The 27,893-nt window shown below is 53.6% G+C and overlaps 4 protein-coding genes across 9 annotated transcripts in view; 3 read left to right on the forward strand and 1 right to left on the reverse strand.

Annotated features, from left to right (window-relative positions):
- The first annotated feature begins 4 nt into the window (after positions 1-4).
- LOC122188156 (disintegrin and metalloproteinase domain-containing protein 32-like) lies at positions 5-4,792 on the forward strand. Of its 2 annotated transcripts, XM_042886235.1 has the most exons (18): positions 5-135; positions 217-295; positions 642-718; positions 814-988; positions 1,171-1,236; positions 1,484-1,555; positions 1,670-1,836; positions 1,931-2,012; positions 2,170-2,306; positions 2,393-2,573; positions 2,702-2,791; positions 2,925-3,123; positions 3,273-3,378; positions 3,503-3,686; positions 3,884-3,964; positions 4,084-4,183; positions 4,274-4,418; positions 4,548-4,792. In XM_042886235.1, exons 1-18 carry the CDS (start codon positions 5-7, stop codon positions 4,591-4,593), a joined length of 2,118 nt encoding a protein of 705 aa, XP_042742169.1. In that variant the 3' UTR covers positions 4,594-4,792. The 2 variants fall into 2 exon arrangements, with proteins under 2 accessions (XP_042742169.1, XP_042742168.1); XM_042886234.1 differs by lacking the exon at positions 5-135 and having other exon boundaries at positions 167-718.
- A 99-nt stretch (positions 4,793-4,891) lies between these two features.
- Positions 4,892-11,340, forward strand: LOC122188158 (indoleamine 2,3-dioxygenase 2-like). Of its 5 annotated transcripts, none has more exons than XM_042886237.1 (10): positions 4,892-5,537; positions 6,288-6,379; positions 6,799-6,918; positions 7,017-7,135; positions 7,426-7,440; positions 7,963-8,062; positions 8,197-8,314; positions 8,526-8,577; positions 9,556-9,704; positions 10,700-11,340. In XM_042886237.1, the coding sequence occupies exons 1-10, from the start codon at positions 5,072-5,074 to the stop codon at positions 11,047-11,049; spliced, it is 1,581 nt and encodes a 526-aa protein (XP_042742171.1). In that variant the 5' UTR covers positions 4,892-5,071; the 3' UTR covers positions 11,050-11,340. The 5 variants fall into 5 exon arrangements, with proteins under 5 accessions (XP_042742171.1, XP_042742172.1, XP_042742170.1 ...); XM_042886238.1 differs by adding an exon at positions 10,397-10,538 and having other exon boundaries at positions 6,284-6,379; positions 6,799-7,135; positions 10,700-10,791; XM_042886240.1 differs by having other exon boundaries at positions 5,373-5,537; positions 6,284-6,379.
- A 1,924-nt stretch (positions 11,341-13,264) lies between these two features.
- The window catches only part of ZMAT4 (zinc finger matrin-type 4), a 95,004-nt gene continuing 80,375 nt past the window's right edge, over positions 13,265-27,893 (reverse strand). The window contains exon 10 of the transcript XR_006181482.1: positions 13,265-13,342. The gene's annotated coding sequence lies outside the window, so the exon portion shown is untranslated. The remainder of the gene's footprint in view (positions 13,343-27,893) is intronic.
- On the forward strand, positions 23,928-25,072 carry TCIM (transcriptional and immune response regulator). Its single transcript, XM_042886244.1, has one exon. The coding sequence runs from the start codon at positions 23,991-23,993 to the stop codon at positions 24,309-24,311; it is 321 nt and encodes a 106-aa protein (XP_042742178.1). The 5' UTR covers positions 23,928-23,990; the 3' UTR covers positions 24,312-25,072.

A 27,893-nucleotide genomic window follows, 5' to 3' on the forward strand; every position in this document is an offset into this window, starting at 1 on the left:
GGCGATGCGGGCGGCTCTGGGGCTGGCGGTTCTGCTGGCGGTGCTGCTGGGAGGAGCGGCCCAGGGGCGGCCCCGCGTCCGAACCTTCAGCATCCCCATCGCTGGCCGTCCCCGCACCGTGCGGCTACGGCAGCAGTAAGCGGGGATGGCGGCGGCGAACGGGGGCGGCCCCGGCGGGGAGCGGCACCGCGGAGGGTCCGTCTGTTCTGTGCGCAGAGTTTTTCTCCCCGAGGAGGTCCGGATTTACACCGACGGCCGCGGCGGAGGCGAGCAGACCGAACTCGCGCATCTGGAGGTAACGGTGCGGCCGTGCGCTGCGCCCGACGGCTTTGGGTAGGGCTGGAGGGGACACCCGGAGCAGCAGCGGTGCAGTTTCCCTTCTGCACGGACGCTCTTTGAGGCCTCTTGCTTTCCTTGGGATGCTCTTCCGCCCCTGGGGAGCGCACGGAACCTCATTTGGCGGAGCGCTGAGGCCGGGAGGAGCGGCCACCAAATGCCGTCGGTTCGGTGCTCGTTCCTCGGAACCTGCGGGGATGGGACGGGACCACAGCGCTCAGCTCTGGTGCCCGGCGCTGTTTCTGCTCCCTGCTGCTCCCCACACAGCAGGCACCGCGCTGATGGTGCGGCTTCACTGCTTCCAGCGCGACTGTTTCTATGAGGGCTACGTGGAGGGTTTCCCAGGGTCACTCGTGGCACTCAGCACCTGCTCCGGGCTCAGGTAAGCTGTCCACCCTGCTGTGACAGCAGGAGCACAGGCAAGGGGACCGGCAGTGCTGCAGCAGAGCCATTCCTGCCCTCATCTTCACCCTGCAGTGGGATCCTGCAGCTCGCCAACACCAGCTATGGGATCAAGCCTCTGGAGGCTGCATCTGGCTACCAGCACCTCGTTTATCAGATGGAGGGGGAAAACGTGGGCACGCAGCCGCTGGGAGGAAGGAGCTCCCTCGCCTGGGCTGCAGAGGTGTCCCTGCAACCATGGGATGGAGCGGTGAGCACAGCTCGGGGCAGTTTGCTTTGGTGAAGTGATGCCATAGACCTGGGAGATCTCCAGCTCTCTGCAGCTGGGTGTTGTTCCTGCATTTGTTCAGCACCTCAAATGTTAATGACTGCCCTGTTAAAATGTGTGTGGGGGTTTTTTGTTGCTGTTTAATTTGTTTTGTTCTTCTCAAGGCGAAGGAAGCTGTTCCTAAGTCCCCTCGGTATCTGGAGATGCATGTCATTCTGGACAAAGCTCTGGTGAGTTTGCATCTTCTCCATCTTAAATATGTTTTCCCTAGGAAAAACCTTCACAAAACATCAGGGGAAATGTGCACAGGGCTTGGCATGCCCCATGAGGTGGGAAGCAGCTCCCCTGGGCATGGAAAATGACACGGAATGGGTTGCAATGGGAGAGCTGCCCAGTGTGGGGGGCAATGCGTGGTGGCAGCTCTGTGGCAGACCCTGTGCGGGGTGCTCCTGTGCTCTGCAATCTGTCATCTTTCAGTACGACTACATGGGAGCAGACAAACATGTGGTGACAACGAAGATGGTGCAGCTTTTCAGCTACGTGAACAGTGTGAGTGCATTCAGTTGGGTGAGAGAAGTGCTGCAGAGGGATGGAAAAGGCCCCACACCAAAAGAGTAGGGAGCAAAGTTGCCCCAACCAGCCACGATTTCTGCCTCTTTCCAGATGTTCGCTCGCCTCAACCTGACCATAGTGCTGACTTCCCTGGAGCTCTGGACAGAAAAGAACAAGATCCAAACCACGGGAGCTGCTGAAGAGTTACTGGAGAGATTTCTGCAGTGGAAAAGCACACATCGTACCTCGCAGCTGCAGGACATAACATTCCTGTTTGTGTAAGGAGGGGATGGCTGGCGTGGGGATGACAGGAACAGGAGCATTGGTGTAGTGCAGGGCAGCACCACAGGGCTTGGTCTGTGCTGTCCTCAGCTACAGGGAGCAGTCCCATTCCATGGGAGCATCCTCTGCAAGGAAGCTGTGCCTCAAGGACCGCGCTGGAGGAGTAGCTTTGGTATGGAGCCCTGTGTCCATGCAGGAAGCCCTGTGCCTGGGCACAGCATTGGGCTGTGGGTGAGGGCTGCTGGCAGCAGGGATTGCTCTGCTGGGTGCTGAGCTGTGGTGTGGGGGCTTTGGGCTGGCGGTGCCCCACAGCTGCAGTGCCCTCGCAGTACCCTCGTGCCACAACACTGGAGGTGTTCTCAGTGGCTGTGGCTCAGTTGCTTGGGCTCAGCCTGGGGATGAGCTACGATGACCCTGGGAGCTGCGGCTGTGTGGGAGCCACCTGCATCATGCAGAGCAGCGCAGTGTAAGGCTCCTGTCCTCCTAATGTAGCTTCTGCTGATGGGAAGGGCTGTGGAGCCCCGGCACACAGACCTCACCCTCTGCTTACAGTCACTCAGCTGGCGCCAAAGCCTTCAGCAACTGCAGCATAAGAGACTTGGAGCATTTTCTCACCTCTGGAGAAGGGCAGTGCCTGCTGAACAGGCCACTTGTGAACGTGTCCTACAAAGCTCCAGTGTGTGGCAACAAAGTGGTGGAGCTGGGAGAGGCCTGTGACTGCGGGTCAGCGGAGGTGGGTGGTGAGCCCTGGTGGGAGCTGTGCCTGGGGAAGAGCCACGCCAGGAACCCCTGGAGCTCTGTCCATATATCCCTATGGGATCAGCATGAGCTCTCCTGACTGTCTGTGCTCGTTGCTTCCAGGAGTGCCGGCGTGATCCCTGCTGCACTGTGGGCTGTAAGACAAGGAAAGGGGTGCAGTGCCTGTCGGGGCCGTGCTGCTCCAGGTGCAGGGTGAGCCGTGCTGCAGCGGTGTTGCATTGCTTGTTTGCAAGACCTGTGTGCAGAGCACCCTAACAGGACCCTGTGCTGCTGCCTGTGGGTGTGCACTGTGCAAAGCTCTTCTCGTTCTGCCTCTTTCCACCAGTTTATGAAGAAAGGCACCCTGTGCAGAACTAGCTCTGAGGATGAATGCGAGCTGAAGGAGTATTGCAATGGCACCTCTGGGGCGTGCGCACCCAACCTGTGGGTCATGGATGGGCATCCCTGCAGGCAGAACACTGCCTTCTGCTACAGGGGGGTGTGCCAGACCGCCGACAAGCAGTGCCAGGAGATCTTTGGCAAAGGTGGGGCAGCATGCTGCTGGGGGAGCTGTTTTGCAGGGGGTATAAAGGGCCAAGAATCAAAACCACTGGGTGCAGCGGGTTGTCCCATGGATGACGCCCAGCTGCGAGGTGGGGTGAGGCTTTCTGGCAGTGATGATATGTGTTTGCAGATGCCAAAAACGGACCCTTGGCCTGCTATGAGGAAGTCAATGGCCAAAGGGACAGAATGGGGCACTGCGGCTCTGATCACAGTGGTTACCACAGCTGTGCCTGGAGGTGAGGGTTGTGGAAATGCTTCTCTCCTGTGGCTGTGCTGAGCCTTCTCATGTCAGAGAGTGACACAAAGAGGAGCAGAAGGGTGAGGGTGGTTTGCAAAGCCCTGTGCTCCTCGTGCCTGCAGTGATCTCCGCTGCGGGAAGCTCATCTGTGAGTACCTGGGCACTGTGCCCTTCACCAAGGAGAGGGCTGCTGTGGTTTACGTGCGGATGCAGAACGTGCTGTGTGTCACACTGGACTACATGCAGCCTCGCACAGAGAGGGACCCCATGCTGGTGAGGGATGGCAGCGTTTGTGACAACCGTAAGGTGAGCAGTGCTGAGGTGTGGGGTGGCTTCTGTGGAAAGGAGGAGTTGTTGGAAGCATTTCTGCAGCAGTGGAGACCCAGGGGCAGTGGCTTTTCCATTGGTTGGATCCCAGACAAGTTGAGATCGATAGTATGAACGCCACTGAAGGGGGTGAAGCAGGAGGTGGGTGCCCATCGTGTGCCGACTCTGTGCTTTAGGTCTGCATGGGACAGAAGTGTGTGTCTGCTGCTGCCTTGAACTACAGCTGTGACATAAGGAGAAAATGCCACGATCACGGTGTAAGTGGCAGTGCTACGTGTGCTTGGTTTTGGAACCACTGCACTCTCTGCAGCTTGCAGGTGTAAGGATGCGTTCATGGTGAGCTGATAGAAATCATTTCGCTTCCTCTCCTATGCAGGTGTGTGACAGCAAAGGGGATTGCCACTGTGATGTTGGCTGGAAGCCCCCAGATTGCAGGGAGAAAGCAGAGTCACGGGGAGGGAGCAGTGAGAGTGGTGGTGAGCAAGGAGGGCTGTGAGTGCAGGAGGGGCTGTTTCCCCTCTGTTTCCCCTCTGGCTGCTGTGTGTTGAAGGAGTTGTCCCTTGCAGAGCCCCGGAACAAGAGCTCGCTGAAGACATGGCAGCTTCTCACCTTGTGTCTCAGTGTGCCCATCCTCCTTGGGCTCATCTTCGTGGTGATAAAGAGAAAGGAGCTGAAGCAATGTCTGTCCACAGAGCAGCCACAAGAAGAGAAGTGAGCCTGCTCCCCTCCATGGGGTGTGGGTGGCAGGAGGGGCAGAGCCCAGAGCTTGCCATCGTCATGAGGAGGGGAAGGCAAGTGCTGTTTGGCACTTACAGGAACCCCCTTCTGCTCCCACTGTAGGTTTGAGGAAAGCACTGACAAGGAAAGGAGCACAGTGGATGCGTAGCATCACAGCTGGAAAGGCCTTTAAGGATCTTGCCCAATTCGTGGGTGTCTGTGATGATCTTGTGAATGGAGGCAGCAGCAGCAGCAGCATGGACCCCTGGGCAGGGGGCTGGAGTCTGTGTGAGGGACACTGAAAGGCCGTGTCCTTTGTGTTGTGTCCTCGTGTGTGTTGTTCAATAAAAGGTGTTTCTGGTGCCTGAGGTCTGTGATCCCTGCAGGGCAGGGCAGGGTGCAGGTGCTCCCTTCATATATTACTTCTGCTCTCATCCCCCCCGGAGCTGTTGCCATGGGAAGAGCATGCCATCCACTAATGCACATTTAATCCAGCATTACAGCCTTGTGCTTTGACAGCAGGAATTTAAAGACAACCTCAGCTCGTGTTCGGCCATTAAGAAGTTAGCTGGAAATGCAGATTAATCTTCAACCGACATGAAATGTGACTCTGGGAGCTTTGCTCCCTGCTATGCAGCACTGACTGCATGGCAGCAGCTTCAGCCATGGCTCCCCTTAATCTACCTTGGCTGCACCGAGGCTGTTATGAGAGCGTAAATCAGCAGCACTGTGCAAACCCAGGGCTCAGGACTCAGTTGGTGCACACACCACTCCCCCAAGGGACAAAATCCCCAGTCCTGGAGGGAGGACACCACTGGGGTGCCATGCTGGAGCTTCTCCCCATGTCCCCATACTCACAGCCCCATCCCTGCTGCAGGGGCCGGAGCTCAGCACTTGCTTATCAGCAACCTTTACTCGTGTTTGCTCAGCCCCTCCGGCCACAGGCACCCCCCCCCAGGACAAGGTTCGGGGCTGGCTCAGCACAAAGCAGGGCAGCAGAGTGTCCCAGCTGGGATGGAGGCCGGGGACGGGAAGGAGGAGAGCCTACAGCCCATGGCACTGAGCCGCTTCCAGCTCTCCGAGGAGTATGGCTTCCTTCTGCCCAACCCTCTGGTAGGACACAGCTGTGCCCTCGGGTCTGCATGCTAAAGAGAGATGGGGCAGATAAAAGTAAAGGCAGATATTGGGGTTGGTGAGCGCTGTGCTGGTTGGGTTGTCACTTAGCACTGCTTTACAGTAGTTTACAGAACCAACGAGGAATGCATGCGAGATTTTGGCTTAGGCAGATTCATAGGACAAATTCCTCGCTTTAAAAATGATTACGCTGGCTGCAGCAAACGGCACAGGGGGAGAGGAGCAGGAGCTCTGCAGTTCAGATAGAGGCTGTGGATTTACGAGGAGGGAATTTAGATGGCAAATCTCCTGCGCTACAAGCGGTGCCATTTGTCACCAGGCGCAGCTTACAGCTGGAGCTCTCAGGGACAGGCAGACAGTTGTTTATCGGCCATTAGTTCACAATCACAAGGGCTGGTATTACAAGTGGAGGAACCAGACACGAGCCATTAGCTGCAAATCTGAGGGCTGGATGGGTGCTCCTGTCCCTTGCCACAGAACCTTTCCCCATGCAGTGGAGCGCTGCCCTGTGCACACCTGGCACTGCCACTGTGCTCCCTTTCCCCGACCTGCAGCTGCTTTGCACCAGGATGAAGCAGCTGTGTTCAAGTGCAGACTTGATCTCCCAGCCCTCTGTGCCCTGAGCAGGATCAAGCTCCCAGCCTCAGAATGGACCTGTGTATCTCTCTGGTCCCCAGCATGTGATGTGCTGATGCCTGATGCTCTCCCTCCTGCCATCTCCCCAGACAGAGCTGCCACCTTCCTACAGCCCTTGGATGGACATTGCCCAGGAGCTGCCCCAGCTGATCGCCAGCCACCAGCTCCGTGCACGCATCCACCAGGTACATGTCACTGCATCTGGCTTTGGAGTGCTCTTAAACTTCAATCTGATGCAGCTGGGTCTGCAAAGGTCAATGCAAAGCAAACCAATAGTGCTCTGACTGGGTCAGGTTAGCACCGGTCACTTTTGTGCCTGCAAAAGCAAAGCCTTAATTTGGCATAGAGCTAACTCATTGCACAGCTGCTGAGACACCTCACGGTGCAGGGCAGTGAGATTCCAAGGGTTACCAGGGTTCATCACATGTAACCCAACCAGTTCCATCAACAGCAAACCCTGAAGGGGTGGGAGGAAAAGAACAGATATCCACAGGGAGAGCACAGGGCTGGGGGTGTGCAAGGCGAGGTGCCAGGAGGGCACTGCTGGGCTGGGAGCACACAAGGCACATGTGCTGCCCATTGCTCGTGAGGGTCTCTCTGTCAGATGCCACAGCTGAATACTCAACACCTCCAAGGACGAGAGGAGCTGCACCTGGCTCACCTGGTGCTCAGCTTCCTCACCATGGGCTACGTCTGGCAGGAGGGCGAGGAGGGCACCACGAAGGTAACATCAGCCCCTGCTCTCTGGGGGCCACAGCCTTCGTGCAGGGGGTGATGCCAGAGCTGATACAAAGCCCCATGCTGTGCTCTGTGCCCCCCCAGGTGCTGCCCCGCAACCTGGCCGTCCCCTTCTGGGAGGTGTCACAGGCCCTGGGGCTGCCCCCCATCCTCACCCATGCAGACTTCGTCCTGGCCAACTGGAGGAGGAAGGATCCCAGCGGGTAACCAGGCGAGCGTGGCTCCTGTCCAGCACAGAGCTCCCATCACAGCCAGAAACCATTTGGAACCACCACAGCCTGGGGCTGACCCATGGCTGAGAGCCAGGGAAGGGTTTTGCCCCACGGTACACGTGGGGGCAAGTGGCCAAAGGCTGGACCTCCCACTGGCAAGCGACCCTGTTTGCATCCTATGCAGCACAGCCCACTGCTAGAACCGTTTATAACATCTCTCTATCTCTCTGCTTCTCCCCCTTTTCATGTGTATTTGCTGTCGATGCTCAAAATGCCTCCAGGCCTCTGGAAATTAAGTAAGTATTTAAGATGCTTATTTATTTTCTAACAGCATTAGTTTTGTTTGAATTGGCATAGCGCTCCCACACTGCAGGGCTCTGCTGGGTTAAACCTCTCTCACCCAGTGAGAGAAACAATTCAGTCCTTGGCACACAGACACCACTGCAACAGCAGCAATGCACCATGGCAGAACAGCTGCTGCTCCAACCTCTGCAGAGCAGTGCTACCAGGGAAGGGTTTAGGATCCCTCAGAGGCAGAGCAGAGCATTCCCCTGCCTACCTGTGCTTGAAGAGTGGGACATTTTGCACCTGGAAGGTTTTTCCCCCCAAGGACTGAGCTATGCTCTGGCCCAGCACTGGAGCAGGCAGCTGCACACTGAGTCCTGTGCAGATCCTCCAAACCACTCACCCATTTCTAGGATGCAGGAGTGCATTGGTGCTCAGTGCAAACTGCTGCATCCCCTGAGCGCAGCACACACGTGGTGTCTGGGCTGGAGACAGGCAGGGAAACAGGGAAACAGCTGCTGGCTGCCCTGCAGGAACCTGGAGCCCATCATATCACTGCCTGGGGGAGAGAGCCTGCGCGGATTCATCCTCGTCACACTCCTAGTGGAGAAAGCAGCTGTGCCTGGCATCAAGGTAGGGTGCTGCAAGCCCCACAGCCACCTGACCCCACAAGTATTCAGGGCACAGGCTCTCTGTGTAAGTGGGGTGCATTTCCCTCCACCCATCTTAGCCCATCACTTCACGCTCTCCTTCTCTGCTCCTTGCAGGCCACCATTCAGGCCATTCACGCCCTCCAACACTTTGATGATGAGCGCCTGCACCGAGCCCTGCAAGAGCTGGCAGAAGCCATTGGAGACATGGACAAAGCTCTGCAGCAGATGCACGGTACCAGGAATGCACAGTAACAGCAGCCTGCACCCTCAGGGCTCATTGGATGCATGGTGTAAATGCACTGTGCCTTTGAGCACCTCACCAAGCCCTGCTCTGAGGGCAGAGTGGGGTCCCCTCTGCTCAGGGAGCCCACGGGAAGCATTGCTGCAGGAGCCACCACCTGCATTATCCCCACAGTAACATCTCTGGTCTAATTTCCACCTAGATTACGTGGATCCAGCAGTATTTTACACCGTGATCAGGATCTTCCTCTCTGGGTAAGTGGGGTGCATTTCCCTCCACCCACATCACCTGCTCAGAGCAGCAGAGCACAGCGCCGTGGCTTTGCTGTCCCTCAGCTCCTCGCAGGGCTGCCAGCATCACAATCCTCTCTGCTCTTGGCCTTCTCAGAAGGTTTCTATTTTTATTTCTGTTCAGCATTTCTCAGCATTCCTAAGTCAAAAGGCTCCATGCATCCTGATGATGTTTCTTTCATTTTATTTTTTTTTTTTTAATCCAAGCTGACCTTGTCGTGATGGTCATCAGCCTGGAAAAACATGTCTTTGAATTCCCTTCTGCTTATAAGTACTTCCCACTAGTAAAGGCTACTATAAATACATCCCTGGGAGAACTAAAAATATTAAGGTATTTGATAATGAATCTATTTTCTCTGCAATTTGAGCAAAATCTGCTCCTGCAGTCAAACAGCACCAGCAGCCAACGCCGAAAGCTCCATGAAACAGTGCATTCTTCAGGAGGTCAGGAGATATTTTTGTGCCAGGCACATTATGGCTCTGAAATTATAACTCCTCTCTCCATTTGTAGGAGAGCATTTATCCATTTTTGCACAAGCAGGGTGACACGGCTGTGAGTTAATGGCGTGCAGAGGGGGAGGCAGCAGAGCAGCTCAGTTCCTGGCCTTGCTAGGGATGAGCATCTTTCATGAGAGGCAGGAAATCACATTCTGGGCTCGTTCTCTGCTGAAATAAAGGCAGTGGATGAGGATGCAGCCCCGGGGCTCATAACAAAACACGCCATTATGGTTTTCTCCCTGCACTGTGACCTTGCAGTGCACCTTGACGTGCTGTTTATTCCCGAATTTATCTCGCATTTGAGGACAGCTCTCAGGGCGCAGTGATGCACGGCTGGGGGCAGGAAGGCAGCACTTCATCTACCAGCCCAGGGTCACTCCTGCAGCCCAGCACTGGTTGTGCTGACCTGTCCATGTCTGTGCTGACCTGTCCATGTCTGTGCAGCTGGAGGGACAACACGGCCATGCCCCACGGGCTGCTCTACGAAGGAGTCTCCGAGCAACCCATGGCGTTTTCAGGAGGCAGCGCAGCACAGAGCTCCGTGCTCCACGCTTTCGATGAGCTCCTGGGGATTCAACACAGCCAGGAGAGCAGTAAGTCCAACACTTCTCCCTTTTTCTCAGGGGCTGCACAGAACCAACCCGCTGCATTGCCCGTTGTGCAGCTCCCGTTGTGCCTACAGCAGGTACAGCAGCCCACCTTGCCCTCCAAAACCCTTCCGCTGCCTCTGGCTGTCCTCAGTACATAATATGAGGAAGTCCATAAACCAGGCTCTGGCACACTTCCGTGCTGCTATAAATTCCCGGAGGAACAGACTTTGTTTTTTTGCACGTCAGCTCTTTGCTGAGGTTATATATGGGTACAGAGCTGAGGAGAGGAGCACGCCAGCACCCTGCCAGTAACTGAGCTCATCCATTCACATCGCTCTGCCCACACCAGAACGCGTTTATCAGAAATTAGCAAAGCCGGCCTAATAGCAAAATAATACACAAACGCCGAGAGCAAAGGCTTAAATCTGCCTTTTAGGGTTAAAGCTGACACTAATGAAGCTCTGACCTAATAAGGGTTTGTTTCTCAATTAATTTAACACGTTCAGAAAGAGCTGAGGACAAGAGGCTGCGCAGGGATGTTGCTGATACTGAACAGCAGAACTCAGTGCCAGGGGCAGAAGGGAAAAGCCAGCAGGAAGCTGGTTTGGGGGTTTTGGGGTACCCCATAGACCCTGCAGCTGTGGGGCCCAGCACAGCCCTCCAGCAGGATCTGAAAGGTGAAACCTTTCCCATAGGCATCCAGGAGAAGGAGGAAAGGGCAGGGGAAGTGCCAGCAAACGTCAACTTCTTGGAGGGCATTTGCATTGAACTTTGGACAGGGACTCATCCTTCTGCATCTCCTCTTCCCTTGGATTTACATCACACCAACTCCTAAAGGTTCTCCTGTGGTTTAACATTAACTTTTCTTTTTTTCCACCCTCCCTAGAGCATAGGCAGGCCTTCCAAGGGCAAACAAGAAGGGGAAAAGCAATCTAATATTCCCACCTACAGAAAGGCCTCTTCTCATTTCTCCCAACGTCTCTGCCGGTGTTTTGCAGCCACGTTCCTGCACAGGATGAGGGACTACATGCCCCCTCCCCACCGTGCCTTCATCAGGGACATCAGCCAGGCTCCCTCCCTGAAGCAGCACATCCTCAGCTCTGCAGACCCGCGGCTCCGTGAGGCGTTCAACCACTGCATCACAGCACTGGTGGACTTCAGATCCCACCACATCTCCATCGTCACCAAGTACATCGCTGTGGCCAAGGCCAGGGCAAGGCAGGAGGAAGCTGCTTCCATTGGCAAGCCCCCAGTTGCACTGGAGGCCAAGGGAACCGGCGGGTCACACATCTTCATCTTCCTGAAGAGCGTCAGGGACAGCACCAGACAAGGGCTGATCAGTGTCTGATGGCACGGTGCTTGCTTGCTGCACCTTTCTGCTCGTGCAGGTCTCAGCTCACTCCTCCCCACTGCATCCTTGCCTGCTCTGCAGCATCTCTTCAGGATTTCATGATTCCAAGCTGCTCTGAAACACGAGCCTGCCTGGGGGAGGAGAGTGCTGCCATCCATCACCCCAAAGCACACAGGGAGCATCAGCCCAAGGCACCAGCAGGATTGTGCCACCCGATGGCCTCTGTGACATTGGGACTCCGCTGCAGGAATAACACAGCCTAATAAAGCTGCAGCTTCTAGGGACGAACCGTGCTACTGGGCTCGTTAAGGGGCGATTCCCAGGTGCTCATCTGCCCTAGAACTCCTCCAAGAAACCCAAACACGCTCCCCCGGCTGAGAGCCCGCTGCCATCACGAGGTGGCAGCAGAAAGCTGCTTTTCTCCCGGTGCCGTGCAGCCGCCTGGGTGCGAGCTGCCAACAGCATCACCGGTAGCCCAGGAAAGGGGGGGGGAAGGAAGAGAAGATAAAACAAAACATTAGTTTGCACTTCGGGAGTGCTGACTGCGCCAGCAGATTGCAGGACAGCGTTTCCCACCGTGACCCAAAGCCTCTGACACCCAGACCCGGCATCTTTTGGGCACAGACCCTCCTGCCTGCACAGCAGCAGAGCACAGTATGGCAGTGCTGGGACAGGGCACCATTCTGAGCCCAGGGGGTCCCAGCAGCCACGGGTTACAGGCATCTAGCTGCACTGCAGGTCATCAGGAGTGAGATACAGTGATTCCTGTGGCCCTTTTCAACCCAGGATACTCCATGGCTCCATGATGCCTGGGCTGGAAACAGCAAGCTGTCCAGTCTACGAATAGGGCTCTGATTGCCTTGCATTTCATTATTACTTCTGTGTCAGACAGTTTTGCTTACTGCAATGCCTGCTTCCAGGCTGAGTAACAGGCAGAAATCCTAAACAGACGTTGCAGCCACGGCCGGACCACAATTACTCACAGGGTGTCTGCTGGCAGGCACTGACTGCCCTGTCACTGCAATGCTCCAATCATCCAGAGCCAGCTGGGATGGGGAGAGCAGAATGGTTCCCCTGGGGCTGTACACAGAGCTGCAGCCCTGTATGTCTGCAGAGATTCTCAGCTACACCCTGTGCACCCCTTCCCCAACCCAGGCTGCAGGATGGGGGGAACATGCAGCCACATCAGTGCCAAGATGGCTGGGAAAGCTTTTTCCACAATGCCTGCTGTTCAATTGGCCTGGCTTCACCAAGAAGCCCCAGATTCCCCAGCATCTCAGGGGAAATCAGGCCATGTACATCCATGCTTTGTCTGCCTGGGTCTGCTGGCACAGCCACCAGAGACAGATTTCACACCCAATCAGTGTCTCAGTGCAAAAATAGCGCTGGCAGTGCCACTTCTCCTGTACTATCAGAAGAAAGTCAAGGTCCTTTGAAATGAGGCTTCATTCCCATAAGGGCAACAAAAAGCTCAGCACACCGGAGCTTGAATTGTTAAAGCTCCTTGCTAAATTTTATTTGGTGCCCTCTTTTGAAAGGCAGTCTTAAAACTGGAGCTTAGGAGGAAATATCTTCAGTAAACAACCTATAGGAGCATGGCAGCACCTTTAAATCTTTATCTGGCAGCCCTCGTTCCACTCCATCTTCGTTCCTGAATAGCTGCTGCATATTTTATGTAGGAGATATTTCATGCTGATGATTGTCTCGGGCTATTACACTTCAGACCATTTCAGGCAAACAGCAAACTAGAGTGGAGGAAAAGTCACTCCAGATGCAACATGTAATGAGGGCTCTCACAGTGAAATGGGACGGGGGGGCCAGAGGAGACATGGGACCCCCCCTGCATGGCCCTCAGCTCTGCCAGTACTGCTTAGGGATGAGAAAAGGTAGAGACAACTCACAGCTTTTCCAGGTGGACAAAGGAAGGCCTCATTGTACCCATAATGCTATAATATGATGGAAAGTACAGCAATAACAGCAGATTGGCAAAGTCTTTGGCTGCAGTAGATGAGGACAAGCCCAGATGCAGCAGCCATAGGCGTAGAAATTAAGAAAAAGAGCTGCTTACCTTCAAAAGGCCACAGGTAGGCAGGAATCTCCAGTGAGAAACCCTCACTTCCACTGCCAACCTTTAAATGAGGGCTGGGAAGGGGAGGATCCTGGCTCCAGCTCTTCTGGTTACTCAGGTGCATTGCTTACACCTGAGCTCCCCTGGGTTGGCCCTGCCTTCCCACCAGGTGCTCCATCACCGCTTCAGGTCATGATTTAGCATTGCCACTCCAGTACCCACCTGCAGTTTATGGAATGCTGTGTGAGAGCAGCACAGTGACAACGCTGGCACAGATCAGACCTGCTCTGTACAGTGGGTGTGTGCAGATCCTTCAGTGCTCAGCCCTTCCTGTCTGCTCCTGGCAGCTTGGACGGCTGCTGTGCCAAAGCTTTGATTCCTCTCTGTTTCCAAACTGCTGCTGTCTACTATTGATCACAAGGCACAGACATCTGAGGTCTCAGGTGCATTACAACGGGAAGCAGGCTGCATTTCAATAATTCAGTGGGCTCTCTGCCTAAAGATGTTGTGATGAGTTTGAAAACAGCACAGCGCTCCACACTCGTACGGTAGCATAGCAAATTTGGGTGAGTGGAGCATGGTGCACTGGCACAGGAGGGCTGTTTGTTGGGCTGCACTCAGCTTCATGCTTTCTCCTGCATCCCCCAAGGCTGGGGGAGTTCCTGCCATGCAAGCCCAGCACAGCAACAGTGCCATAGAACTCAGCCACAACCACTGCAGTGGCTGCAGACCCAAATTAGTGCTGCCCACACAGCAATCCGCCTTATCAGTACAAACAGAGCTGCTGCACACAATTCTACTGTGGGACTGCAGCACAGGAGCCACCCAGCACCATGGTTCAGCAGAGCATGGTGCAACACAGCACGGTGTGGCATAGGATGGCATAGCAGAACAGCACAGCATGGCGCAGCACCACATGGTGCAGCACAGTGTGGTGTGGCACAGCATGGCAAAGCACAGCATGGGCCAGCACAGCATGGCATGGCTCAGCACAGCACAGCACAGCATAATATGGCACAGCACAGTGCAGCAGCACAGCATGGCACAGCACAGCTCCAGGTGTTTCCCAGCTTTCATCAAACCCATGCAAGAGCCCCTGAGCTGCCTTCCCTTTAGAAGCCACAACCATCTCTGCCCCACAGCACCCACATAGCACGGCACACAGAGCTCAGGGTTGTGTCTCTTGCTACATCTTTTGTCCCTGTGAACATCTGAAATCGAACAAAAATATAAACATTTGGATTCCAGACACTTCTCAGCCCTAACCTTATTTATCATACTTGGCTCTGCTCCTGGAGTCAGGGCCAGAAGAGGCTCTGAACATTTTGAGTTATTTAATATGCTGCACATAGATCAATCTTGCTCTCCCCTCTAGCCACAGGTTTCCCTTTGTGGTTTGCTGCACAGCTATTATGTCCATCAATATCTAAGTAATTAAAAATCCACCATTATGCAGGTCCTGGCTGCCTTATGAGCTTCTCATAAGCTATAAAACATTTCATGGTCAACTTTCCTTAAGTGCCCAGGAGGTCTGTAGCACCATCACAGATCTCCTCGGCTGCTGCCATCATCCTGAAGATCCCATGCACAACCACCCTGCTGGAAAAGCAGTGAATGCCTACAACCTCCTGCCAGCTGCCCTGCACCACCACCCTGTGATTTGTGCCAGAGGAGGCAAACTGGGAGACAAGTACTTGTCCTTCTCCTGTGTGGCTCAGCTGCTGGTCTCATAGGGATTTATCAGTAACAACCAAGTTTGCTTTGCAGTTTCCACTTGGGAGGAACAAGAGGATGTGGGATGTAATTGCCATAACCTCCTTGGCACCACTGCTCGCTTGAGATGTGATGCTGTGCCTGGTTCATGCCCTGGGCACTGAGTCCCTCAGAGCACCTGGCCTGGCTGGGGTGCAGAGGGCTCTATCACTGCCTGCGGGATTGCTCACCTTGGCAAGAGTGACTGCAGTCCAGAGATGATGAAAGGACATGACTCAAGGCAAAAAGCGCTAATTACAGCTCAGACGGAGGAGGAGACAGGAACTGCTACATTATGCCTAATAAAGGAGAGGAATAAGGAACAGATTGAAGAGCCATCGCTGCAGAGATGATGAACAGGGGCTGTCCCAGTGGCACGGCACTGCTGGGAATGCCCAGGGCTCAGCATCTCTCATGGATTGCTTCCACCATTTGTGCACCCTTGGAGTACCTGCCACACCACTCTCCTTGCTTTGGGTCCTTGCCAATGCCTTCCTGGCCCTGCCACCAAACCTCAAAGCAGCCAAAGCAGGAGGCTGCTCCTGGGTTCCCATGGACTCAGTGCTGGGAACCAGAAGCACTGCAAATTGAGCAGCCAGCTGGAGGCTGCCTGAAGGGCCCTGAGGGAAAGGACTTGTTCTGAGCCCAAAGTCCCCAGGGTTGGTGCAGCAGCTACAAAGCTATGCACCATTAAAGCCGTTCATAAATAGAAAGAACCAGCAACTAAAACATTAGCATTTGAATAAAAATAACTTTGCAAAGCAGCCAGAGCTAAAACCAGGTCTTGGCAAAGGTCTCTGGCCTCCTTCTAGGATTGAGATTGCAGCAACCGCATGCATCCCTGCAGAGCATAGGAACACCCTGGGTGTGCAGGGACAGGACAGTGTGCTCCCCAGGCTGGAGACACAGTGGATGCTGTCCCTTAATGGAGCCAGGAGCACACAGCCACCTGTATCCTCACCACTGGCACTGAGCAGGGACATGCTTTGATTGCAGCATTGCAACACCAGGGCTGTCGCCTTCGGTATTTACTCAGAGCCGTGCACAGCGGGTTCCTTCTTTATGATGAGGAGCTGGGGTAATTTGAATAGTAAATACTATGAAGAAAGCAGATTACTATGAAATACAGATTTTTTTTCCAATAAATAAATCATGCCTGTATTTGCATGTATAATACCAAAAGGAGGCATCTGGGACCGCTGCTGCTGGTTGCAGTACTGCCTGACACGATGATTAGCAATAACCCAAAGTCTCTCTCCTCCAGCTCCCCTGATGCTCCACCTGGTTTCATGTTAGGGATAGTGAGGTGCTGCTGCTCGGGCAGAGCCCTTTTCCTGCATCTCCTCATGGAGAAAGCTCTGCTACGAGCAATGGCTGGGATTGGTGCAGCCCCAGCACTGCCCATGCCTGACCACGCCATGCCAGTGCCGTATGGGCAATGCTGGGCGCAGTTCTCTGAGCACATGCAGTGCCTCTCCTGGGTTTATCACCTCAGCGTTCTGCTGATGCTCTGCTCCTGTTTGCAGTTTGTCATGCAGTTCTGGTTGCTACACTGGGATAAACAGCAGCAAATAGCGACGGCCGCATCTCCAGCAGAGCGGTGCTGCGAGGCGAGCCGCAGCATGCCTTCCATCAGCTGTGTCAAATGGATTTCTTAAATAAAAAGGAAAAAGGGGAAGAAAAGAAAAAAAAGTAAAGGCTCTGCTATTATTGCAGTGCGAGGCTGCCTCATGCTGGGCTCTGCTGCTAAATCTGTTCTGTGTTTACTGTCTGCAGGAACAGTAGGAAGCCTTCCGAAAAGGCACTGGGGTTCCTCCGTTTTTCAGCAATCAATCATGCTTTGCTTGAGCCGTTTTTATCCTAACAGAAACGGAAAATATTTTCCTGGTGTAATTTCTACTGATCAAAGAATTTTCCTCAACAGAGAGCAGCCCCAGGGCCCCGCGAGGAGAAAACCACAGAGGAAACTATTCCCCTAACGAGGAGCAGGGGAACGGGTTGAATTCGGGGGGGGGGTGAGCCAGGACATGAGTCTTGTAAGGCCAGCAGTGGGCAGCAAGGCTGGCAGTTCTTTCCCCAGTTAGTTTGCTGAACAAGAGCCTTGGTGTGTGTCTGCATGCAGCAAAGCACAGTGCCTGGGGGTATCATCTGTGTGCAGACAGGGCTGGCAGAGGCAGGAGTAGCTCTGCTATTGGGGACCAAACCCTGTGCTAAAGGACAGCCATCACATTTTGTTTACTTTCTCCATCAGTTTTCCCTAAACAGCTTCAGTAAACGTTCTTCATTGTGGCCGGAACTGACTCAGCTTGCAGCACGGAAGGGTTTTTGTGGAAGGGCTCACCGGTCTCGGTAACCCCGCCATGCAATCGGTGCTGTTTATTGATGGAGGACTTTTTTTTTTTTTAGCTTCCATTTGTGGTTGGCGTCAGAATGGCGCACGGAGCTCCCAGATCATCCCTGCAGCCCCCACATTCCTGGGACAGAGCAGCCAGGACTGCTCCCACTGCCACATGCTCATCAGCAGCGGGGTGCCCTGCAGATGTAACACCTCCAGCTCTGAAATGCTGTCACCTTTCCCTGCCTTCTGTGGGAGCAGAACCCGTTTGGCCATGTCTAAATCCACGCACACGGCATCATCCTCGTCCCCTTTCCTCCCCTCTGACACGGAGCTGAAATAAACTGGCAGCACTAAAACTGTTCTTTTGTGTTTGAACCGTGCGCATAAATAAACCGATGCAGACAGATGAAAATATCCATAAAGCAGATTTGACATTTGACAAGGATTCAAGGGCAGAGCTCTAGAACAAAGACAAGGCTTCCTTGTAAACAAGGCATCAGTCACTTAGATTACGGTAATTAGGCAAAGCGACAGCTGGGAAACTTCTCGAAAGCATCACTGCAAAAGCAAAACGCATCGAGTGCAGCGCTGGGTGTGCAGGACCCTCATTTCTGCCCTGCTCTGCCCTGCGGACTTCAGCCCAGTGCTGGGAGCTGCCGCCTCACCTCATGCTGGGGATGGGCTTTACAGCTCTGTTATTGCTCCTGAGCAGGAGCTGACATGTGATAGGAACCAATGCTGGCGCAGTGCAGTGACCTGACCTGACCCCAGCCATAGGGTTGCGCTCCTCTGGGCAGCACACAGCCATCGTGGGGGTCCCACTTTGGTACCCCCCCCCATCTGGGAACATCCCAGACCAGCAGCCAACCTGGCATTTGTGCTATGACCACGTTGGTGTCACAGCCAAGGCAAATCCCAGCAGCTTTGTGGTGTGCCCCAGGAATAGCACTGAGATGGGGGTGCAGAAATTGCTTTTCATTGGGTACAGAGTGAAGGCTGTTGGGCCACAAGAGAGGGTGACAGAGAGGCAAACACCATCTGTTTTCTCCGAGGAACTCTTTTATTATGAAGGAATGACACAGGATTGATGACACCACAATTTCAAGCTGATCTCCCACACAATTTACATTCCCACCGATTTCCTGATAAATCCCCACAGCGCAATGCTGGGTGTTTTCCCAGCTCTGACGAGTTCCCTTCACTCAGCATCACCCAGCTCAGTGCTCCCCAACCCCGCTGGCACATTACACCCAAACAGCTGCAGCCATTCCCAAAACAACAGCCTCGCCTTGCCTGGTGCTGGGTGGCACTGCTGTGAGATAAGGAGCAGAAATCAGTTCTTGCAAAGCTCTGCTATCGGCCGTGCCCTTGGGTGAGGTGCTGAAGCTCCAGGGTTTGGGCGGCATTGTGGCCCCAGCAGCAGCACAAAGCCACACAGCCCCACTGCAGGGCAACCCAAAGGCGGTGGCAGCCCCAGAGTGGGGGGCACTGCAGACCCCCTCCCCTCCCACCAAGCAGGATTTCCTCCAGCCCATCCCCTCACAGCAGACAATGCGTTGTCTGACAGCCGCCGCCGTCGCCCTGCCGCAGCTGTCGGGAGCTCCAGGAAGATCAAACAGGAAAGTCAGCAGAGAAAGAGAAGTTATTTCGTGCCTGGAAGTCTGAACTTTCATGCTCAGCCTGACTGGCGCGGGAGGAAGATGTTGAAGTCAGCACGTTGAGAGCTGCCCCACTCCCCTGGAAATAGGGCACTATGCAGGGCCCCCACCCACCAGGGCAGAGCTGCTCCTTGCAGCTGTACAGCACTGCACCTATACAACAGCTGGAGTGCCACCACGTAGCATGGCACTGATGCCAGCCCCAGCCTCCCCATCCCCAGCAGCCCCAGACCCAACGGAGCCTTTTTCTCCAAAAATCAGTGTTGAACTCAAGGTTTCTCTGGAAGCACGCAGCCTTTGAGAGCTGCCAGAAGTTTCTCTTTCTGTTCTGTTTCTTCACAGGCATGATTTACTTACTGTAAGTGGCTATTCATTATGTCCTGCGCTGCATTATTAACTCAGTGATCGTACATTTAGCAGGGAATTTATGAGAAATGGGGAGACATTCATTATCAGGAATACCACAGACTTTACTCTTATATGGTCTCCCTCCAGGCAGCAGCTGAGCAGTGCTCTCAGCCCGACGTGGGGCTGCTGTGCCAGGGCTGCACACTGCATGCAATGCCATCACCCCCCTGGGGTCACTTCCCTCCCAGCACTGCTCTCCAGAGCTGTAAAGAAAGAAAAGTATTAACCAGACTTGGTGCACATTTTTTCCCCTATTGACAGCTTGGAATTAGACCTTATCACGTCTTCTTGCTGCTGAGAGGTGTTGGCCTTTTCCCCATATTTTAGGCAGCTGCAATTAGAACACACCACACTGTGCTGCGCGGCTCAGCACAGTGCAAACACTGCAAACACAGTCAAGTGGATTCCCTGCTTTTATAAGCAAAGAGCACAGACTGCACCGTGATCGGGGGAGGACAAAGGTTCCCAGATACTCTGCCAAAGAAACAACAACCACCAAATCAATAAAAGATAAAGGGGGAAAAAAACAAAACCAAGAGCAAAGCGAAGTGCTGTGCACATCACTGGGGCACTGGGCAGAGGCTGCTGGCAGCTGGGCCAGGTGCTGCCACGCGTGCCTGCAGCTCTGAACATGATGAACCGGTTCCTCCCTCGCCTCCCACCACCCACAGCACTTTGGGTGCATTTCCAGATGCGCCTCCTAGCCAAGAGCAGACAAGTTATGAACAGTTGGTATCGTTCCTAAGAAGGGCAGAGCTCCTCCAGTCTGCACAGACAGCAGGTTGTGGCTCAGGGCATCCCATTCCAGGGGGAGGGTGGGAGAAAAGAGCTGCCCTCAGCTTGTGGCCACTGTCAGAATGTCAGATTTTTGCTCTAAATGACTGAAAGGTGATCCTCTGTGTTCCCAAAGGGAACCCCCACACCACGCTGCAATGCAGGAGAAGGGAGCTTCGCTTCGCACCGAGGTGTGAGCCATGCATCCGTGTGTTTCAAGGCAATAAGTTCCCTTCTCTCCCCTCTTCAGAGCCTTCTAAATGCTCTATTTCTGAATATTTAAGATAGGACTTTGCCAAACGAAGATTAGAGAGTTAATCCTCGTTTCTTTATGAGGAAAGTAACATGGTTTAACAGCTCACTGCTGTTCTAAAGGCAGCTGGTCTGAAAGGCAGAAAACTCCATTCTCTAGGGTGAGTTGGCTGGTTCCCTTTTTTTTCCCCTGAATTTATTACAGCTGAATTCCTTCTGGCCAATGAATCTGATAACAATTGGTGCCATCGAGCACTGACTGAGCTCCCACCCCCTTGTTTGAGCTGTCTCAGGTCTGCTTCCTTATTCCATCCCGACTGCCAGAACCAACAGCTGCTCGTGTTCCGCTGGCAGCTGAGCACAGTGCCATCCTGCTCTGATGTCTGCTGCCCTCCTAAAACCTCAGGAGGTTTGTGAGCAGCTTCAGCTCTTTCCTTCGGGAACAACAGCATCCTGGAGGACTTGAAGCCTTCCTGGAAATCTCTCTGAGGGAACAACGATGTTTTGCTTCTTAGGGGCTGCAATTGCTCCAGCACCAACAGTCTTTGGGATTGCTGCATCTGGCAATACCGAGGCGATGTCACAAGTCATGCAGGCTCAGGCAGGCTTGGTGAAAGGAAAGCTATGCAAAATATGCTTTCACAAAATGCAATTCATCCCAACTTGCCTTGTTTGGAGCGATTTTGGACCGCTGAAACAAAAGCAGACCGGGTTCTCTGCAAAGGTTTGAGGGGCAAAGGCAGTGGCAGCTCCCAGCTGTAAAGCTGCAATCCAACACTATGGGGCTGTTCTGGGAGCAACACTGGGCTGCCCTGCACTGCTGCAATGGAGCAGTGGGGTCCTGCCATGCTCTGCTCCTGTCCAGCTCAGGCACTGGGGTTGGTGTAACGCACAGCCAATCATGTCAGCATGTCAGCACCCACATCTTGAAGGCCACAACCTGAGGTGGGACAGCTGTGGGGTCAGCTGGCAAGGAGCACTGCTGGTTGCTGCAGGAGGACCCCAAAACCCAGACCTGACGTCCTGCTGACAGCCCCACAGCAGGATCATCTGAAAGCATCACGTCCTGAAAAGCAGAGCACAATTAGGGCTTTGGCTAAACTGTTCTGCAGAGACAGAAAAGTGGGTTGGAATTAATCCTCCCATTAATGTGTGAAACAGAGCGTTTACATTCATGAAGCAATTATACAATAATAGCAGGAGAGCTACGATAGGAATCACATCGTGTCTGAAGTTTCACTCCAACCCAATACATGAATAATTCCTCCTAGGCATTGCTGTGAAAGCAGTATTAAAAAAGTAGGAGAAAAAAAACACCAGATGAGGCATGCTCCATCTCTCAATTAGGGTTGAACACAACTAAATTTATGCAAAGTGGGAAGAGAAGCTCCAAGAGGCAAAGGCATTTGTTACTGCTCGATGCAAGATGAGCTCACAAAACGCATTCTTCATCCTGGCAGCTTTCTGATGTCTTACTCCTGAAGCATCAGTTTTATTCTCGGTTTCCATGGCAGATACTTTTCTGAGCTTGTGTCTGCCATAAATACTGCTGATTTATTCTATCAGCCATATCTGCAGATACCTGCAGCATGATTCCTTGTGCAGTCAGGGTGGTGAGAGGTGGGCACGCTAACATTCCTCAGCTCTGCTTTTCAACCAGGGGAATCGAGCCTTGCCAAAGGAGCACTTATTCTCTGCTGCTACACAATCACTGCTGATCTCCTGGTGCTGACTTTATCCTGAGTCCTTTGCAAGCGTGCAGTGTCCAATGCAACGTGTTTAACAGTTCGGTCAGACACTTTACAGGCAGATTTCCCCTACACAACACCTTAGGCAGCAGCTGTCCTTTCTGCTGTTTCCCCCATGTATTTCATTTTAGCAAGCAGTGATAAACCATGAGGCTCTTCATGGGCAGAGACAGCAGCTAGCCACATCACAAGGCCCTGTTCTGAGGGTGGATTTACCCCATGCATGTTGAGCAAACACTGCTCGATGTGTACTTCTCTCAAATTCAACAAGTACGAGGCTTTTCAGCTCTTCTGGCAGGAGGAGAACTGGGAGGTTTTGCTAAGGTAGCTTTTTCAGACACCGACAGGCAGAATAGCACACACAAAAGAAACTCTGGCAAAACGGCAAGAAGGAAGGCGTGCAGTGCAGCAAAGCAGAACGGGAGGAAGAGCCCCAGCACGTGCAGTGTGCAGGAGAGCCCCTCAGGAACAAGCCAGGCCAGCAGGATGCAGAGGCAGGGTGTGCCGCTCTTAGCTGTGATCCTAAACTCACAGATAGGAAAGCTGTCAAACATTGAAGCGCAACCCACTCCCTCTCCCAAAGATAAAAACCAAAGAGCCCCACCAGAAGGAAGTGCACTGGTTCAGTTATTGTCTCAGTGCACGAGGCTGGGGGCTGCCCATTGTTTTGCATTGTCCAGCCAGCAGCACAGCCCACAGTCATTCCTATTTTCTATTCTTTGCCTACACAAAGGCCCAGCACGGAGACTCGGTGTGCTCCTCTCTGGCTCCAGAGGTGGTTGGTTGCAGGATGGGGTTCTGCAGGGTTGTGTGTGGGCGCGTTGCTCAGCTCTGCAGCAGGAACCAAAGTTTTTGGAGGAGGCAACAGGAGCGATGTGCAACCAGGCAGCGTCAGCACTCTGCTCCTGTGGGGGCATCCCCACAGCTCTGTAATAAGGGAACCCCCGGGGGTGGATGGTGACAGCACACGGGGACACGTTGGTTGTGCTGTCCTCCTGGTGATGAGTAACAGGGGTCATCTTATTGCTGGTAAACAAGCAACTGATTTCTCTAAACATTGCCTCTGCAACATCCGGCCCGCGCTAAGCTGGTAAGCAAAATGCACTCTCCACTGCTTTGAGTTACCTTTGTACCCATGGCCACCCTTTGACTGTCAGAGCCACATCCTCAGCATGAGGGATGCACAGGTGGGGTGCTTTCGGGGGTGATTACATTTTTCATTCGCGCCGCTGAGCTGAGCATCAGAGCAAAAGCTGCTCGAGGCAGGAGCAGAGCAACCGAGCGCTCAGAGCATTTGTGCTGCAGCACTATGCTCGAGGTGGGGCAGGTGTTTCACCTCAAGCCCTGATGCACGCAGCTGAGGGTGGAAATGTCCCAGGAAAGTCACTGTGGAAGACATTACGGAGCAGCTCCGTTCATAAAGCAATTGCCACTTGGAAAGTCCAGCTCTGTGAGCACGCAGCAGGACCCGTGGCCATTTGGGAAGCAGCAGATGCATCCCCTGCACAGACCTGAGCAGGTTTCACTGCTTTGTTGTGCTCCCGTCTGACACAAGCACATACCTGCAGGCACAGCTAACACCCCTCATTGGCATGGCAGCAGTCTGGCACAGCTGTATGAGCACAAGGAGAGGCTTCCAGAGCATCCCCAAGGCACAGAGGTGCTGGGGGTCGTGCAAAGCCCATTCTGCACCGGGGCAAAGAAACCACCCCCATCATAACAACACAGCAAACCGTTCCACTCGGTTGCACGACAGAGGAAAGTTGGCAACTTAAATGTTAAACTTGCCTGCGACCGAGCAGCGTTGACATCAGCGTGACCTCACCGCTGTAACTTGAGCTCTCCTCTTTCCCTCGGGCTGCCTTTAAAAAGCCGTGCAGAGCTCCGGGTACCTCACGGATCCCTCCAACAGAAGGAGAACTCCGGAGCAGCGACGGTAGATGAAAGCAAAGAGAAGGAACACGGCCTCAGCCATGTCCACGTCGCTGAGAGTGAGCCCGTCGGTGCACGGCTACCGCTTCGACACCGCCCTGCGCAAAAAAGCCGTGGCCAACATCTTTGAGAGCATCGACGAGGAGTCGCTGCAAAAGCTCTTCAAGCATTCCGGGGACAAAAAGGCAGAGGAGAGAGCCAAGATCATCCTCGACCCGGACCAGGACGTGGAGGAGAAAACCAGAGCGCTAATGGCTCTGAAGCAGAGGCGGAAAGACAAACTCCTCCAGTTCCTGAAATTCCCGAAATATTCCATCAAAGTGCACTGAGCTTGGAGGGAGCAGCCACGGAGGAGAACGTTTTGGGACGATGCTGCCACAGGCAGCACACTCCATGCTGCTGGGACTCTCCTGTGCCCGGTGCTGCCAGCAGGATGCTGCGTGCCCAGCGCTGCAGGTGGGACGAGATGCTGCTGTGCCCAGTGCTGCTGTGCCCAGTGCTGCTGCCAGAACGCTCCCGTGCCCAGTGATGATATCAGATGGGGAAAAAAGAAACCCAACACACCCCATCCCACGGCGCTGCAGCGGGGAGACGAGCCGACTGCACCCATCTGCTTCACTTGCCCCGACTTCTTAGCTGAAGCTTGAAACTTCCTAAGCCTCGCTGTTGTCTGCAGAACGGAGATCCCAGGCATCGATCAGCTCCTGGGCATCCCTCATCCTGCATTTGTTGAAATGCATCGAAGCTCATTGTGTGACTGCAACACCTTCAGGGAATGCATTGCCCTATGGACACTTTGCGACTGTGCCTTTTCTCTCTCCAGGAGCGTGCTTGCATTAAGAATTGTTTGCACAAAAGCAATAATAATGACAGATTTCCCTGAATTTACTGTGAATTGCCTTAATATTTTGTTCACTTCCCATTAACATGAATATTTAAGCACCATAATTGCAGTTCATATTTGTATTGATTACATCCGATATTAGACAAGTACTTCACGGTATTATTTTATGGCAACGTTATCATTATATTGACTATAATTTATTTCATATGGCGACCTGAAATTTAATAAATTATAATGTAAATATAATTTCTCGTCTGAAATGCTCACTTCTCCAGGAGGAGGGGGGGATCTCCTCTTGTGGTTATTCCTTCATATAGCAGTCTGCCTATACCTCTCCATAATGACCCAGGATCCCAGGCTGAGCTCCACTGCCAGCCAGCAGCCCCCCCTGCTTTCCCCAAGGCCCCAGCACAGCACCCAGCCCAACAGCACCAAAGCTGCACCCTCTGGCATTCCTAGAGAGACCTGAATTTGCACTCACTGCAATGCAAATTCCACTGCTAGCTTCTCCTGCGTGATAAAAGAGAGTGGATTTTTATGTTTGTTTTTCAATAGAATCACCAGAAAACTCAGACTAAAAAATGAACAGCGAGTTTTCAGCTCTCATTATTCCTGCAGGACAGAGTTAGGGCTTAGGGCTCAGCCAGCCAAAAACAGCCCTTGAACCAATGGAGGAGGGCTACAAGCACTGCGACAGCAGAATCCGTCTTTGCAGAGGTTATTCGGTACCAGCACGATAAAGTATGCAGAAAATATTTATAAATAAAAGCCTTGGCTATTTTTAAACATGCCCTCTAGTAACCTCATCCAGAAAATAAATGTTCCCATGGCTCTGTTTAGAGCAACAAAGTAAAAGACATTTTCAAAGAGCCGATTTGGGAGGGGGGGGTTTCATCCTACAGTTCAAACTGCAAATTGCCCGTAGGCCAAGGAAGAGAAGAAATAATCCCTTACATTACTTAAAAGAACGGATAACTGTGATTAATTACAGTGTGCTGCAACAGATGCAATTGCTCCCCAGCAGCGTGGCATCACCACATCTGGAAGCTGAGTGTCCCCAGCACAGCCCTGGCTCAGGAAAATCTGCTTCAAAGCGAGGTTTGCGCAATGGGCAATCGCTGCTTTCCTGCTTTGCTCAATCCCGGATTGCTGCCCACTGACCCCACGGTGCATCCTCACAAAAACCACCGCAGCAAAACAAAGCGTCTCAGAATGGCTGCTTCCAAAAAAGGCCAATCCGGGCAGCGCAGCTGTGAGCTCACGGCCGCCCCCGGGGTTCTGTGATGCAGCTTTTCCTCCCGCTCCAGGAGGTTTTCCCATCAGAGCCATTTCTCATACAACAAATATTTCACAGAGAAGCTCAGTGAGGCCAAAGCCTTCAGGTGATGGGGTACAGTGTGTGTCCACCACCCTCACAGCTCTGCACGGTGCTGACAGCCTTATATTGGCAGCACAGCATCCCCAGCTGCTGCTGCAGCCGCTGTCACTGCCAGCACCCAGCGCTGTGCTGCCCCATGCCCTGCTGCTGAGGAGCATCCAAAGGAAGTTGTGATCACAGAATCACAAAATGGCCAGGGTTGGAAGGGAGCTCAAGGATCACGAAGCTCCAACCCCCTGCCACACGCAGGGCCACCAACCTTCACATATAATACCAGCCCAGGCTGCCCAGAGTCCCATCCAACCTGGCCTTGAACACCTCCAGGGATGGACGGGGCATCACAGCCTCTCTGGGCAGCTGTTCCAGCACCTCATCGCTCTCATAGCAAAGAACTTCCCCCGACATCCAGCCTCCAGCTGCCCTCCCTCAACTTCAAACCATTTCCCCTTGTCCTGCTGTCATCTCGCCTTTCCAAGAGTTGACTCCTCTCCTGTTTGTAGGCTCCCTTTAGGTACTGAAGGCTGCACTGAGGTCACCCTGCAGCCTCCATTTCTCCATGCTGAACAAGCCCAACTCCTTCAGCCTGTCTTCACAGTGGAGGTGCTGCAGCCCCTGCTCATCTCTGCGGCTCCTCTGCACCCTCTCCAGCAGCTCCCTGTCCTTCCTGTCCTGGGGGCTCCAGCCCTGGACACAGTGCTGCAGATGGGGCCTCAAGAGAGCAGAGCAGAGGGGGACGATCGCCTCCCTGTCCCTGCTGCCCCCCCTCTGCTGATGGAGCCCAGGATCCCATTTGCTTTCTGAGCTGTAATCACACACTGATGGCTTGTGTTAAGTTTTTCATCCATCAGGACCCCCAGGTCCTTCACTGCAGGGCTGCTCTCAAGGAGCTCCTTCCAGTCTGCATAGATGATCATGGCCGACTGGAAGAAGTGCCAATGAAAACAGCTGCTGCTGCACACCTGCCATTGCCCACACATTCCTGCTCTCAGGCACTTGCATAGCGTGATCGATAAACCCAGTCCCTCTTGTCTCACTGCATTTACATTATTGGCTCAAGTGGTTTCCTGATAAATAAAACCTGCCTACCAAAAAGTTGCTCTTATTTGATCTTGCAGTTTAGAAAAGGTGGTTTTCCTCGGCCTCAGACCGTATTCAGCTCATGAAGCTGCCAAAACAGCAGCGCATCTTCCAGCACGTTGAGTACAAACTGCAACTCATCGTTACGAAACAGCCGACGACGAGTTGGAGCAGAAATGCCCAAACATTGCAGGCACTTCTCCCTTCTGCTGCTGAGCGGGGCTGCACTGCTCTGCTTGGGGCTGTGCTGAGCACACACCAAAGCAGTTTGCTTTGCTCTGTGATCCCAGCACAGTGCACGAGGGCAGGGCACCCACATTGGGCCGGGTCCTTCCTGAATGCTGCTGCTGCAGACTCGGTGTCTGTCCAAACACGTGTGCTGACTTCATGGGACTGCTCAGGAATGCTCCTGCCAGACACAGAGCCCATTGTCGCCCCACGCAACAAAAAGAGGAAGAAGTCTGTTCAAGGTATTTCCTCCCCCCCAGGAGCCGGGCGTTTCCATTAATTCTTCTCTGCGAGTCAGACTGGCTGTACTGGGTGTCCCTCTGTCACAGCATCCTGAGGAACGTGCGTCCCAATAGCTAATTTTATCTGACTTATACAGTGCTG

Source organism: Lagopus leucura, unplaced genomic scaffold, assembly GCF_019238085.1.
Source record: "Lagopus leucura isolate 7727_CA_CO unplaced genomic scaffold, USGS_WTPT01 Super-Scaffold_100056, whole genome shotgun sequence".
NCBI classification, from domain to species: domain Eukaryota; kingdom Metazoa; phylum Chordata; class Aves; order Galliformes; family Phasianidae; genus Lagopus; species Lagopus leucura.